General features: G+C 41.3%; 1 protein-coding gene across 3 annotated transcripts in view; it reads right to left on the reverse strand.

The window, feature by feature from the left end:
- Nucleotides 1–6,240: 6,240 nt before the first annotated feature.
- Nucleotides 6,241–16,596, reverse strand: part of ATP11B (ATPase phospholipid transporting 11B (putative)) — a 219,162-nt gene continuing 208,806 nt past the window's right edge. For all 3 annotated transcript variants that reach the window (XM_077487902.1, XM_077487898.1, XM_077487901.1), the window contains one exon: nucleotides 6,241–6,444. Coding sequence is in view for 2 of the 3 variants with exons in the window: in XM_077487898.1 (XP_077344024.1) it covers nucleotides 6,363–6,444 (82 nt within the window). In the remaining variant the exon portion in view is untranslated. The remainder of the gene's footprint in view (nucleotides 6,445–16,596) is intronic.

Genomic DNA, 16,596 nt, shown 5'->3' on the forward strand with positions numbered 1-16,596 from the left:
TGCATTAATACTGTATAAGGCACTGGCAGACACCATGTCAGGGGTAGGCATTTACAAGCAGCCAAAGACAGACACGCAGCAATGTAGGCTGTGTGATTTTTTTTTTTTTTTTTTATAAATGGCAGCGCTGGTTTCCGGAGTGGTCTCTCAAAAATCCATCTCCTTCATAACAGTAGGGTCAGTCGGGGGTGTACAGACAATGCTGCTTATAGCAACTGAGGGGTGGATTTGGAGGAGACCAAGTGCTGTGTTGCACTTGAATCTCCTGGGGAATAAATAAAATGTAAAATGTTGTGAAGAGATTTCTTAAAATACCTGCATGGTGGCATTACACTTTTGTTGTTATAATGCGTTACATCCTGTTATTGCATACACCCAATCACTGCACACAGCTGCTGCAGCCTACTGATATTCTTATTACCATAGATTAGTCTCTGACCACACTCTGGCTCAACCTGCTGCTTTAACTGGAATCACTGAGAGCAGATCAGCTAGTTAAATACCAGGAAAATGTGCATGTACATGTTATATCTGTGTACTGGGTTAATACCCAGTGCTGTACTGTTGCTATGCGCTCTGCTTCCAGCTGATTAGGACAGTGGGCCACTGTAGAAGTTGGTAGCCTGACATCAATGGACTACTACAGTTCTTCATAGAGACAGAGAAATTGAGCTAGGGAGCATAATGGTCATGCATACTGAGCTCACGAATAGCAGCAATTTTGTTCACGTTCAGCCATTTTATGTCATTAGATTCTGTTTCAAAACCAAAGATCCAGCAATCCCCCCCCCCCCCTTCACTTTATACAATACACAAACCGTTAACTGAAGCCCGGTCCTTATCAATCCATTGATCTCACACCCCTTTCCATTATCCAAGCCAAGTCTGGAAACCCTAATACTGCCACCCTCTCACAAGCTTGAGCAATCCAGAGAACAGATACCGGTCGTAAATAGCTCAATTGGAGTGGATGGGCAACAAATATCTGCAGATAGGTTATAGTCCAGCCAAAATATGGACATCTTTACCTCCTTCAGTTAACCAGTTGCCGACCAGGTTGGCACGGCTGCAAAAATTGCCGTAGTTGTGCGTCACATGCCACGGTGTCGATTGGATTCGTTACAGAACCGATCGATCTACAGGCTCAGGCCAATGATTTCTGGCCTGGACTTGCTGATTCTGGCAAGTGAATTGCCGCCTCTGCCTGTGTAATGTAAACACAGGCAGAGGAAGTGATATCTCTTCTTGTGGAGCCCTTTTCAATTCCAGCCCAAGAGAAAGCATCCATTGTGAGTACACCAGGACACATAGGTACACTTTTCACCCCCTGATCGCGCACCGCACTGTACTAGTATAGTGTTTGAATGGATCAATATCTTTGATCTAATCAGATCCTCACTAGCATCCCCAGTACATAGTATGGTGTTCCCAAAAACATGGTGTTAGCAGAATCAGCCCAGACATCTGCCAGCACCTGCATTTAGCCCTGCGCCCAGACCACCCACCCACGTGCAAGATCAATAGACCACTGTCACTTAAAAAACAAAGCACACAAAAGTCCATGCTAGCATTAACAGTTACATTTTTTGTAGCGATTCAAGCAGTCGCTGACGACTACTTTCCAAAAAGGGGTAATTTGGAGGGGGTTTGTACTTCACTGCCATGTTAGCACCTCAAGAAATGAGATAGGTAGTCAAACTAAAAGCTGTGTAAATTCCAGTAAATGTACCAGTTTGTAGATGCTATAACTTTTGTGCAAACCAATATACGCTTATTGAAAAAATTTTTACCCAACACTTGAGGCTGATTACATTTTGGCCCAAATGTATACCAATATTGAGTTTATTGGATTTTTTTTTAACAAAATAGAAAATATATTTTTTTTTCAATTATTTCGGTCTTTTTCATCTATCACAAAAAAAATAAAAATCCCAGAGGTGATCAAACACCAAAAGAAAACCATTTGTGGGGGGGACACAAATTTTGTTTGAGTACAGCATTGCATGACCATGCAATTACCAATTAAAGCAGCGCAGTGCCAAATTGTAAAAAAAAAGTGCTCTGGTCATTAAGGGGGTAAATTATTCTGGGGCTGAAGTAGTTAATTTATAGTGTTTTGAGTCCAAACACTGCCGCCCTAGCATTCATCTCCTGGGCAAACTTGGCATCTGAGGCCTGTCATTTTTTTTCAAAGCAAATTTCACACTGGACAATATTCTGAGGGTTAGCAAAACTGTAAATTGTAGATATTCAGAGATGAATACTTAGCCTAGGTTTCCACTATTGCTACCTGAAAATTGTGATTTTTGCCACGATTTTGAAGCGACTAGAAGCAATGCCTGTGTATTCTTGAGATCTATGGACTTTAAGTCACATAGAAGTGCAGGAACTACTTTGAAGTTCTGCAACTTGAAGACACACAGATATGAACGGTACTCATTGGAAATCATGGGATACGACTTTGCAGTCCAAGGTCGCAGGACAAGTTGCACAAGTGGAAGTTGAGCCTTATAGAAAACTGTATTTGGTCATAAACGTGGTGACATACCAACAACCACCCCTTAGACCAGATGATTTGTCAGATGTTCTGTCAACAACCCCCTTGATGTGAAGAAAAGTGGAATGCATCCACAATTGGGCAGTTCTCAAGTACCATCAATCAAGGAACATCTGTCAGGTTTTAGAACCAATACTACCTTGCTCATGAACTCTGCTGAAGCCAGGACAAGTATCCTTCCTGTTCAACTTTTTTTTTTTTCTCTGTAGCCTTGATATCTCGATGGAACACCCTTTTTCTGTAAATATTTGCACCCTTTAACCTTTTCATTATTAAATCTTATTTTGAAAAGTATGAACCTTGTCCCTAAGCTTTGAATGTAAACTAAAAAGAGATCCTGTCTCTTGAAAACCGTTACTGTATAGTATAAGTCCCATGAACATACGCTATAGTGTGAACCTAGACCTAAGCCTGCAATTGTTAACAATTAAAGGGTACGTAACCTCTAACAATACATTTTGTTCTTACATTTGTTCGAATGCAACCCCCCCAATACAAAAAAAAACCCTTTCTGTGCTCTCTGCCTCTGGACTGTTTTCATTTAGAATTCTTCCCTGCTATCTCAACAAACTACTAAATCTTTATAGAGAGAAGAGGAAGGGGTTATGTTGTCCTAACACACGTCATTTCCTAGGAGGACAATGCAATACTTCAGAACGGCTCTCACCCTAGGTCAGAAAGTGCAATAATGGCACCATTGCACAGGTTAAAATAAGAGGGGGGGGGGGAAGCATCAAGAAAGATAATGCAGCCACCACAACTAAGGACCAATAAGCTGAAATACTATCTGTTTTGTTATTTTTAGATATGCATTATGTATACAAACAACAAAAGGCATACTTATTTACAAAAAATAATTTACGTTGCAAAACCTCCGTTCTAAGTAGGCACACATACACTGAAGACAAACATTTTTAAACTGTAAACATTTTAATAAAATAATAAAACAGTAAACTTCATGGTTCGTCTTCGGAAATACATTTTTTTCCTTTGATATATTAAAAGTGAAACATTTAGGGAAGAAAAACAAAACCTGCAAAACAAAGAAATTTGCCTGAGATACACAAGGCCAATACCAGATACATAATCTGAGCAATTGCCACATGCTTGATAGTTGAGAGATGTCTTTTAAAGCTGCCATTTTAACAACTATAGTGGATGTTTTCCTCCTTTGACTCAAAGCATAAAAAAAAAAAAAAAAAAAAAAAAAAAACACACAATCCATGTTTTACTAGTCAGACCTGTTTGGTAAGTTCTGATTTGCTACTGCACTTTGCTCCTCGTACCGCTCACTGCACAAATCAGCATTTAAGGGTATTCTCATTGAAAATGAAGTCTAGTATATAAATAACAGCAGTACCAAAAATGTGCACATTTTATAAACACTTTGAGGACCCATTTAAACTACAGCAATCTGCTGCAGTATGTTAACACACATTATGGCATGAATGGTTAAGGTAGTCCCATTCCATACAAAAGGTGCTGTGTAAACGCACCTCAACAGATGAAGAAATGTGCATGACTCTGCTTTCAAAACATAGTACACCGCAATGCACAGTATGTGTGTTGTGGTGCACTGCTGTGCATCACTCTACTGTACAGTGCATTAGGGTGCAATTCACAGTGAATGGTACCCCTAATCAATGCAAGTAGATCATGTTGTGACAAACATGCATTAACATGTGTGCGTTTTAGTGTGCACTGCAACAACACGTGCAAAAAGGCCGATTGTTTGGATTTTGATGAGGTTATTAAAAAAGGCAGTGCAAAATGCAACAGCTAAAAGCAATAAGTCTGGGAAAGTGCAGTAAATAATGGCAACCAGGCAGTTAATACAATTTTATGTTACTGCAGTCAAACCAACATGAATTCCACTGCAATGACATTTCCATGATGAAAGCTTAGTACACATGGGCTGAATGTCGGATGGCATTGGCTGGTTCAACAGCTGCTCCAACAGCAGCTGAACCGTAGGGCAGGCTTCTGTCGAAGGGTCATGACGGACAATGGTCTTGCCAACCAGCTCCTGCTCAGCACTCTTAGCCAATGGCACTGGAGCATTCTGGTGGCGGGGGGCTGATAAAATACAATAGCACAGCAGCGGAGATCGCTGTGCGAACATCGGTTTGTTAGTACAGCGGCTCATAGTGTGTACAAGGCTTTGAGGACTTGTGTCAACAAGCATTAGCTCAATTTAAATGAGTTTTGCATTCCCACACAAGTCAAATAAAAAAAAAGAAAAAAGAAAAAAAAAAAAGACAATTGAAGCAGCTCAAAACAGGTCAGAAGGAGGATAACTGCAGATCAAATGCACTTGTTAATGAATTCTAAATGATCTCAGAAGCATCTCAACCTATCATTGACACATGCCTAAAACTTATCGAGAGGCCGAATGCAGCTTAAAAGGTCTTGGCTGGATACAGGCAAGACATTTCTCAAAAAAGGTGCAAGATACCCAAGACTTTTGAGGCTTTTCCAACTGGTAAACAGCTTGTCAAATTAGACACCCATACACAAGACATTAGGAAGGGGACTCTGCAATAACATGCTGGAAATTGTCAATTGTCCCTTTTTGACTCGTCCTTCAAGAATCAACTTACCTGTAAAGCTAGCCATATACTCCGATTTCTCTCATTCAGCTTCTAGGCTGAACGAGAAGAGATTGAATAAATTCCTCATCCATGCTACACAGTGTGGATGGAGGAATCTCTACTGCCAGCTATTGTACTAAAGCAGCTGGGACCCCAGTGGAAGCATGACTACCCAGAGACTGCATCTGAAGGTCACTGTTTGGCCAACAATTGTCCACTCAGCTTCTTTGAATTTTCAAAGTCTGTGAAGCCAGGTGGTGCCAACAGGGCCACGCACAGGTCAAATTTTGCCTAAAATACAAGAATTCTCCAGCTATGTGGGGTTACTGTTTAAATTATCTTCATGGACAATCAACTCATGCTTTCTATGCATTTTAGGTAAAGCTGGAATTCAGCCACTTTTTAAAATGTGCCAGATTACCCATTCACAAAATACAAAGCCTTCTGTGAATGGACAGATGAGGGAAGGACATGTTGCTGTGTGAGAAAGCAGCATCTCTCCTGTCAGAGCACTGGAAGTTTTAGAGATAGCTGTACTCGCAGCACTCAGTAAAACAATCAGTTGTAAATAAAAGAGACACGTCCACGAGGTGGCATGCATTTTGTTGGACATAGTAAGCCAGCACATTTTATAAATTGGCTGAATTCCTGAAGTACAGCTTTATGGTTACGGATCTGTAGAGACAAGTCAAACCTTGAGGAGAAATGCCACATCCTAATATTTTTTGATCTATACTTTCTTGTTCTTTCTATAAAAAATTAGAACAAAATATTGTGTTCAAAATAGAAAATGAAGCCAATGTTGAAAAACCATTGTTTTTATACCCAATACCAAAAAACAAGACTACCAGTGTCAATTACAGGAATTATGGTTTTTAAGGAAACTTTTCGCACATATTCTGTACATCTGCCAACATGCATTGAGATCATTTCATAAAATAGTGATGGAATGACACAAATGCCAACAAGGCTCCATTTTCTTTTAGTGCAGGCAAATGCAACGGACTGAAAACACCTTCTCAGGCATGATAAATCCCGATTTATCTATGGTACTTCTTTGAACTTTATAATGTATAAAAGGAAATGATCCAATTTAAAAGTGACAGCTAGCTGAGGTTTATTTCTGTAAGAAAATATATTCAAGTTCAATAAATATGGATAAGGCCCTATACAGGAGAGCGGGCATTGCATTTAAACCAGTAGGGTCTGCCCTTTTAGCATGACGTTGAGTCCATGGCCGAAAGAGTCAAGATGCTTCTGTCATTCGTATAGTAGGGATCCAATTCACTCCATGATCTAAAGCAACAAAAAAAACAAAAAAAAAACAATGGGAAACTAGAAACCTCTTACATCAATAAAAATGCTATTCAGTGTCTCCTGGTCTTCTCCGCTCATAAAGAAACCATGGATACTGCAAACACATTAACATTTCTATGTTCATTAAACGTCTAAGTGCATAATTTAAAAGAATGTCAAAACTTAAAACTCAGCAGCATTCTGTTTCTGATTTGGCCATGTCTGATGTTTTAGATGTTCCCCAGACTCTACTTAGGAATATCCAGGGACATCTGGCTTAAAAGAACCTGACCGGAGTGCCCCTTTAACATTACAAAAATCTGGATGGATAAATGATCCATTATCCAGCGTTTTGGAATAAAAAGTCAATGTAATTAATTACTTTTCTGTAAAATCGTAGTCATCGAGCATTAACATGCCAGCACACAAGCCAATTATATACAAAGGTTCATTTATACTTAATGTACAGACAACCGGCCTGGATGTGGGTCATATAAATCCCTACTGAATGATCAGCTTGCATTTGGTTTGTAAAGTTTGGCATATTTGGCTGTACTTTTATCTACAGTATGTGTACATATGGTATGCCTTTTCTTTGCCCCTATTCACAGTCCAGACATGAAGCAGGGTATGAAATGTTCTGACTGTACACATCTGATTTACATCAAAGTTCAGTGATTTGTACTTTAAAACTGCGCACACAGTGGTGTCACTTCTTTAGTAATCATGTGAAGCACTGCTTTATAAGGAATAAAAGGTAAAGTAATATAGGGACCTACCTCATTAACATTTAAATTAAAGAGAAAATCCACTCAAAAAAAATCCCAAAAATCTTTTACGACTATGTATTTTAATTGTGCTATGTTGTAGCCCGATACTACAGTTATTTCAATTTTCCCCTCATTAATCTACACTAGGCACCCCATAATGAAAAAGAGAAAATTTAAACAATGTTTGCAAATGTATGAAAAAGCAAAAACTGACATATCACATTGGCATAAGCATTCAGACCCTTTGTAACAACACTTTTTTTTTTTTTAGCTCAGGTGCTCCCATTTCTGTTGATCATTGCTGAGATGTTTCTATACCTTGATTGGAGTCCACCTGTTGCAAATCTAATTGATTGGACACGATTTGAAAAAGGCTTTCTATAAAAGGCCTCATGGCTGACAACGCATACTGTATCAGAGCAAAAGCAATGAGGCCAATGGAACTTCCACTTCCAAATGGAAGACGTTTGGCACAACCAGGACTATTCCAAGAGCTGGTTGCCCGGCCAAACTGAGCAATTGGGGGAGAAGGACCTTAGTAAGAGAGGTGACCAAAAACCCAAAGGTCACTCTGACTGAGCTTGAGATCCTGTGTGGAGATGGGACAATATAAATAATTAAGTTGCAGCGCTTAATAGTCCAAAGAAACTCAATCCAGGAACAAAATAGTCAATAGTGGGTCACCCTGTGGTAGGCAGGGGATCAATGCACAAAAAGAGACCCGTCACTGGCACCCAACAATACAGCCGCTTAGCCTATTTAGTGGATCCTCATTACAAAGGCTACATCAGCATGCATAAGGTCCCTTTTACACTGGGGTGGTGGGTGCGTCAGCGGTAAAGAGGCACTATTTTTAGCGGCGCTTCACCGTCAATTTTGCGGTGCTTTTTCAGCCACTAGGTACGACTCTCCTTATTTCAGGTACACTTTAGCAGTAATGACCACATACATATCATCCCATGTAGACAAAAGGAGAGAAGCCTCATTGCGCAGTATATAAGGACAATGTTTATTTTAAAAAAACAAGTGAAATTGCACTTACATTGGACACATACACAAACAGGCTTTGTATATGTGCAGCCGTCCCCACCAGGAAGATGGCCGCTGTGTCCCAGCAAGCAGAAGCCTCCGAAGACGGAGATGGGACAAAGTTACAGAAGGACAACCATCACTGTAGCCCTCTATCAATCTAGGCTTTATGGCAGGGAGGCTAGACAGAAGCCTCTCCTTGGTGCAAAACACATGAAAGCCTGCTTGGAGTTTGCAAAAAAAAGCACCTGAATGACACTCAGACTGAGGAACAAGATTTTCTCATCTACTGAAACAAAGATTAAACTATTCGGCCTCAGTACTAAAAGTTATGTCTAGAAGAAACCAGGCACTGCTCATCACCTGCCCAGTACCATTCCAACAGTGACACATAGTGGTGGGAGCATCATGCTGTGGGGGTGTTTTTCAGAACCATGGACATGGTCAGGATTGAGGGAAAGCTGAAGGGAGAAAGGTATGGGGATATCCTCAATGAAAACCTGTCCCACCTCAGATTGGGCCGTGACTTGAACCCTACTGAACATCTCTAGAGAGACCTGAAAATGGCTGTCCACCGATGGTCTCCATCCAACCTGACTGAACTTGAGAGGATTTGTAAAGAAGAATGGCAGAAAATCCCCCAATCCAGGCATGTAAAGCTTGTTGTATCATACCCAAAAAAAAGACTCAAGGCTTTAATTGCTGCCAAAGGTGCTTCAACAAAGTACTGAGTAAAGGGTTTGAATATGTACGTACATGTGATATTTCAGTTTTTTCTTTTTAATAAATTCACAGACATTTCTAAAATTCTGTTTTCACTTTGTCATTATAGAATACCAAGTGTAGATTGAGAACAAAAATAATTTAACACCTTCCTCCCAAGTCTATAGCAGTCTATTCATCCTTTTGAGTGGATGTCATAACATCCTCTTAGAAGGCACCACACAGCGGTGCGATCTGTCACCAGCTGTGTCCACTGGACACAGCCGATGACTGATCAGTGTACCGGCTCGCTGACGGTACCATGTGACCGCTGTGACAAATCACAACAGGTCGCGACAGTTGTAAACAATGGGTGGCTTCTTTTCATGCCATCAGTTGTGTTGCTAGCCATTATAGATTAATGTGATGACATGGCACAGACCAGGCCAATCACAGCTCACTGGCACCATGTGATTAGCTTTGACCAGTCACAGCTAATCACAACAAAACAAACTGAACAACTCAGTTTCATTCAGTAAAATTCTTGCTTATAGCAATGTAATTCACTGCTATAACCAATCATAAAAAAAAAATTCTGATAATTTCCTAGAGTAGTACAATGTCACTATGGTAACATTATATTGCTCTGATCACAGTGTAGTAAAAAAAAAAAAAAAAAGTAATAAAATTGAAAAAAAAGTGAACAGCCTCAGATGACACACAGAGATGAAATAAATATCCCTACATACGTTTTACATGTATATCTTGCTGTCTTCAGCTTTCTATATTCTTTAGATCATGTTAGAAAATTTTCTTCCCGTTTCAGCAGTGGGAGGGAAGTCTGGGCATATACTGTGGGAGAGCAGATTGGAGGAAAGGCACACACACCCCCCCTTCCACATAGGCAGAGGAACAAAAACTTGCAGAGCTGTGCTATGAATAGACAAGCTCTCTGCTAATCTATTTATAGCACCCTCCCTGACACAAATTTCCACCTGCTTTAATGTCGGAGTGCTTTTTAGAAGAGATCATGCTGATAACAGAGAAATGGAGCAACAGAAAGACACAGGGCTTTGGAGAGCGATAAGTAAATATTATAGATATATGTGCCCAGAATAAAGAAAATGTGTTTTTTTTTTCCAAAATTTTCTGTCTTTTTTTCGTTTAGTTAGCAAAAAATAAAAAACCCAGTGGTGATTAAACACCACCAAAATAAATCTCTAGTTGTGTGAGCAAAATGATAAAAACTGAGCTAAGGTACATTGTTGCATGACTGCGCAATTATCATTCAAAATGTGACAGCGCTTAAAATTGGCCTGGGCAGGAAGGGGGTAAAAGTGCCCAGTACTGAATTGGTTAGGCTGCAACGCAACATAATTGAAAAAGTAAGGCGGTCTTAATACTTCATGAATGATCTGTAATAAAAAAATAATCTTGCCATTATTCTTTAGTCTCCCGACACATACAGATTTCTAAGAAGGGTCAGAGTATCAGAAAAGAGGATACCTTGTGCAGAACGTGGAGCCTTCTCTGGCTGCATTAAAATTAATACATGGAGAGCACATAAAAGAGAAGCGATACACTTCAATTTTCCAATGAAAGGTAAATTTCTGAGTACTGTGGTTTCTGGTTAGCATTTGTGATAATTTTCACTCTTTACTATTTTACCAAGAGCCTTATGGATCTGTGCAAATGGCTGGATTATTAGTATTACGGAATAGAGTCTATTGCAGACTGGTGCCAAATGAATGATTGAAAAAGTGTTACAGAAATGGCCCTAGCAGGTGTAAAGAGATAGGATTCTACTAGGACTGGAGCAGTGGACAGTGACGTCTGTGTATTGGCATCTGAAAAACATTCACCAATAGGGCTGCTTTTAGGCTTCATGTACACCGCTGCTGGTAAACGGACGTTTAAGAGCAGTTGGGCGTTTGCTTTTTTAGCTGCCCCTGAACTCTCCTCTATCAGTACATGTACAAAGGGTTGTTTCTAGGCAGCTGAGGTTAGCATTTTTTGGAAAGCAAAAAAATTCATTCAGGGCGGACGTTCAGAAGCATTTAAAATGCCAAATGCCTGTAACTCGCATTTAGCCACGATTCATTTTTGACTATTGGGGGAAGAAAATGCTTCTAAAACTCAAGCGCAGCATGTAAACACGTCAAAATTAACATTTTAAAACGGATGTTCAGAAGAGGTTGTAAAACTATTATGCTACAATACTTGCTTCCTTAACCATTTCCCATCCAGGCCAATTCTGACGTTTCTCTCCTATATGCAAAATTCATTATTTTATTTTTTTGCTAGAAAATTACATAGAACCCCCAAACACACACATATATATATATATTTATTAGCAAAGACCCTAGACAATACAATGGTGGTCATTGCAACTTTTTATCTTGCTCGGTATTTGCGCAGCAATTTTTAAAAAGCAAAACATTAGATAGCACATTTTTTTCACATACCGTATATACTCGAGTATAAGCCGAGATTTTCAGCCTCTTTTTTGAGGCTGAAAGTGCCCCCCTCGGCTTATACTCGAGTCATCGCTGTCTGCCCGCTCGATCAGCGTGTCGAGCAGACAGACAGCGGCCATTCTATTCAAAAGCCGCGCCTCCGGCTCCGCCTTCGCCTGTGATAGGCGGAACACTGAATTTCCCAGCAGCCTGTGTTCCGCCTATCACGGACATCGTATCATCCTCGTACTACGGACGAGGATGATACGACGTCTGTGATAGGCGGAACACAGGCTGCTGGGAAATTCAGTGTTCCGCCTATCACAGGCGAAGGCGGCGGCGCAGCTTTTGAATTTTACAATGGCCGCCGACGAAGAGGGCACGGGACGGAGGCAAGGCAAGGCACGGCACGGCACGGGACGGGACGGGACGGGGGCAAGGCAAGGCACGACACGGGACGGATGCAAGGCAAGGCACGGCACGGGACGGAGGCAAGGAGGCAAGGCACGGGACGGAGGCTCGGGACAAAGGTAGGCTGGACACACACACACACACACACACAGGGATGGATGGATGGATGGAGACACACACACACAGGGATGGATGGATGGATGGAGACACACACACACAGGGATGGATGGATGGATGGATGGAGACACACACACACAGGGATGGATGGATGGATGGATGGAGACACACACACACAGGGATGGATGGATGGATGGACACACACACACACAGGGATGGATGGACGGACACACAGGGATGGACGGACACACAGGGATGGACGGACACACAGGGATGGACGGACACACAGGGATGGACGGACACACAGGGATGGACGGACACACACACACAGGGATGGACAGGCATGTCTCACCCTCGGCTTATACACGAGTCAATAAGTTTGCCAGTTTTTTTGGGGGTAAATTGGGGGCCTCGGCTTATATTCGGGTCGGCCTATACTCGAGTATATACGGTAGTTACATTGAGTAAATAGATACCCAACATGTCACGCTTCAAATTTGCACACGCTCGTGGAATGGCACCAAACTTTGGTACGTAAAAATCCCCATAGGCGACGCTTTAAATTTTTTTACCGGTTACGTGTTTTGAGTTGATTTTATTATTGTTAATTTTACTTTTCTTTTTTAAGTTTGACACAGTGAGATATGGGGTCAATAAGACGCTACATCTCAACTCTAGGCTGGGAAGCCTGAAATCAAGAAAAAAAAGAAAAATAATTAACAATCACAGCTTCTCAACCGTGGTGGTGCCATTCATTTGAATGCAGAGGTGATCATAGAGACTCCGCCGACCATCTGGTCCACCGGAAATCTCTATGATCACCATCCGGGGCGGCGTATCCTCTGTCCAACTCACCAATGGAAGCGGTGAGTTGTTAGAAGCCTATCCCCTCTCGCCGCCCGTAAGAACGATCAAGCAGCGGAACAGCCGTTATGATCATTCTTATGGTGTACGGAATCACCGGCACTGAAGGATGATATCTGAATGATATCTGTAGCTATAGGCATCATTCAGATATACCACCTGCAAAGTCAAGGATGTCCCTGAACGTACCTTGGTTGGGAAGTAGTTAAGAATGAAGCCATACAAAAAGCCATTACGGCTTATGTGCCAATGGGTATAGAAAATAAAATAAAGGTGGTGTATACATAATTTAGTATTAACATTCTTACCTGAAACTAGTGCTCTAACTTTATTGGTTTTGCATTTCGTACTTGCAAGTGCACTATCCTGAGCTATAGCATCTAGATATAGCATATATTTTAAATGTCTGTGTCCACTACCTGACGTTTTTACAGAAAACTGGCTCTTGATATCTCAGGTGCCAAAGAGACAAACTATATTACCAAAAGTATTGTGACACCTGCCTTTACACGCACAAACTTTAATGGCATCCCAGCCTATAGGGTTCAATATTGAGTTGGCTCACCCTTTACAGCTATAACAGCTTCAACTCTTTTGGGCAGGCTGTCCACAAGGTTTAGGAGTGTGTCTATGGGAATGTTTCACCATTCTTCCAGAAGCACATTTGTGAGGTCAGGCACAGATGTGAATGAGAAGGCCTGGCTTGCAGTCTCCGCTCTAATTCATCCCAAAGGTGTTCTATTGGATTGAGGCCAGGACTCTGTGCAGGCCAGACAAGCTCCTCCACCCCAAACTCACTCATCCATGTCTTTATGGACCTTGCTTTGTGCATAACCATGTTGGAACTGGAAGGGGCTATCCCAAAACTGTTCACACAAAGTTGGGAGCATGAAATTGTCCATAATGCCTTGGTATGCTGACGCCTTAAGTGTTCCCTTCACTGGAACTCAGGAGCCAAGCCCAACACCTGAAAAAAAACCCACACCATAATTCCCCCTTCACCAAATGATTTGGACCAGAACACAAAGCAAGGTCCATAGGGACATGGATGAGTGAGTTTGGGGTGGAGGAACCTGACTTGCCTGCACAGAATCCAGATCTCAACCCAACAGAACACCTTTGGGATGAATTACAGCGGAGGCTGCGAGCCAGGCCTTCTCATCCACATCAGCGCCTGACCTCACAAATGCGCTCCTGGAAGAATGGTGAAACATTCCTATAGACACACTCCTAAGCCTTGCAGACCGCTTTCCCAGAAGAGTTGAAGCTGTTATAGCTGCAAAGGGCGGGCCAACTCAATATTGAACCCTATATGCTGAGATGCCATTAAAGCTCATGTGCGTCTAAAGGCAGGCGTGCCCCCTACTTTTGGTAATTTAGTGTATATTTGTCTATCACTTACAGGAGAACGGCCATACATGAAAACATTTATCCTTTGAATTAAAATTAGGAACACTGTTGATTAGTGATAGTGATGACAGGAGATCCTTATCTTCTCGCCACTTAGACTCAATGCATAATTTTCATTCAAAAATAAAAAGCTGCCTGTACACTGTATGAATAATGGGCAGCCTCTAAGGAATTGGCCAAAACTCACATAGTAGGTGTTCCTGGCGGTGGCCTCCCACCCAACATCATTTGAACTAGGTGGAAAGTTGTCGGCTGAAGAGCAGCTGTATTAGGCCGGCTGTTAAAATACAATTAGCACAGTGCGAGTTTCAACCACCTACGCTAAATAGCAGTGATTGCGAACCTTGGCACCCCAGATGTTTTGGAACTACATTTTCCATGATGCTCTGGCACTCTGCAGTGTAGTGGAGCATCATGGGAAATGTAGTTCCAAAACATCTGGGGTGCCAAGGTTTGCCATCACTGCTATATAGAGATGATAGAGGTAGCCAATCAATGTATGACCAGCTTAGGAGATACAGTGACTCAAGAGGCGGCTCAGACTGGCATTATTCCAGAGAAAAGGTTTGCTTAAAGACAGTCAGACTCCTCTTAAGGGCCGGTTCACACAGCGATGCGATGCGAGGCGACACGGCTCGCCTCGCCTCGCTCCCGCAAGTCGCCCCCATTCAGTACTATGGAACCGTTCTGAGAGGAGCGACTCGAGTCGCTCCGACTCAGAAAAAAGGTTCCTGTACTACTTCTGGGCGACTTGCATTGACTTCTATACAGAAGTCCTCTGCAAGTCGCCGCTGAGATCCCCGCAGGTCGCGGCGAGGCAAGTCGGAGACGCCTCGCCGCGCCTCGCTGTGTGAACCGGCCCTTACAGGTGCATGGGCTATTTTTTTTTTGCATAAAAAAAAATAAATGTTTTTAAGGAAAAGCACAAATTGTCTACACTGCACAATACTTGTGCAGCTGTATCAAATGCAAATTTTAAAGGTAAAAAAATAAAAATAAATAAATTATATATATATATATATATATATATATATATATATATATATATATATATATATATATATATATATATATATATATATCACACACACACACATACACACACACATACACCCTTTAATGAATTTTAGGGTGAAAACACAATATAATGCCCACTATCTTTTTTATAAAATATAAAAGATAGTGTCAAGTATATTGTGCATACCTGTGAAATGGTGACAAACGAATGGTACCTACAATTGTCCATAGGCAATGCTTTAAAAGCCTCAATAGGTTATCAGTTTAGTGTTAAACGTGAGCTATGGTGCATAGAATTATTGCTCTCAGTCTGATGTTTGTGGGCAAACTAGACCTGCATGCGCATTTGCATGAGGGGATGTGGGTGCTTATAATTTCTCTTTAACCCTTTAAAGTCCACATTTTTCAATGAGTTAGCGTGACTCAAAATGTGCTCTACCAAACTGTGGCAGAACGTTAAAGGGCTAAAATGCCATTTTGTTTACACCATTTATTTATTTTTAAGTTAACTTTATTGCTCTCACAAAAGGAGTGAACAAGCCCCCTTGTGATAGCTGTTGGCAGTGACAAGTACTCTTTATATAGACATCAGGGGTCTTTTAGACCCCTGATGTCTCCCTTGCTCGACAAGGCAGCTGATCAAATAGAGATCATGTTCGACTTTCCGATCTCTGTAAAAGTGATCAGGCGGATGTAAAGCAACTTGGATCAGTTATACAAGAAAATGCATCGCTAACTTTAAAAAGAGTACCGATTCATAGCTACAGCCCTGATCCTGGTATAATCACTTGATGTTTATATACGTACGGTGGACAGCAAGTGGTTAACCTCCTGTAAGCTGAAGTAACCCTAATAAACAGTGTTTTTTAATCAGTTTTTACCATAAATCAGCTGAATGTGCTATTGGGCCATTGTGAGTGGATATCAGACTTTAACTGGTAAATATATAGAAGGGTGCTTTTTCTAGACGTAGATATTGATTAAAATTAATTTATAGCCAAAAAGAAGTATTTGAATGCATTTGTAAGCATAGAAATTTAAAAGGACTATTCCACCACATATATTGTATCCCAATGCATGCTGGAAGAAAAAGAGTTAGCTAATCCATACACCTGGAAAATCATGGGACAGATGCTTAAAGTGCCAGTAGATCAATCAAACAGTTCATAAAATGGGCTTGCAGTCTAACGTGGCTGATATATGCTTCCCAGCTCCAACAGGTGTCACTCTAGGGCCTGGAAAGTGACACTAGTTGCTTGCTGATGAAAGATAAAGCCACTTTGCTGGCAATCACCCCATTTGCACAACACTGATGATCATATCATTCAGTAACAAGTAATTAGAACTTCCTGTGTAATGGATACCTTATACTTCAG

The sequence above is a fragment of the Lithobates pipiens genome, unplaced genomic scaffold (assembly GCF_037356315.1).
Source record: "Lithobates pipiens isolate NorthernLeopardFrog02 unplaced genomic scaffold, aLitPip1_a1.2 Scaffold_18, whole genome shotgun sequence".
Classification (NCBI taxonomy): domain Eukaryota; kingdom Metazoa; phylum Chordata; class Amphibia; order Anura; family Ranidae; genus Lithobates; species Lithobates pipiens.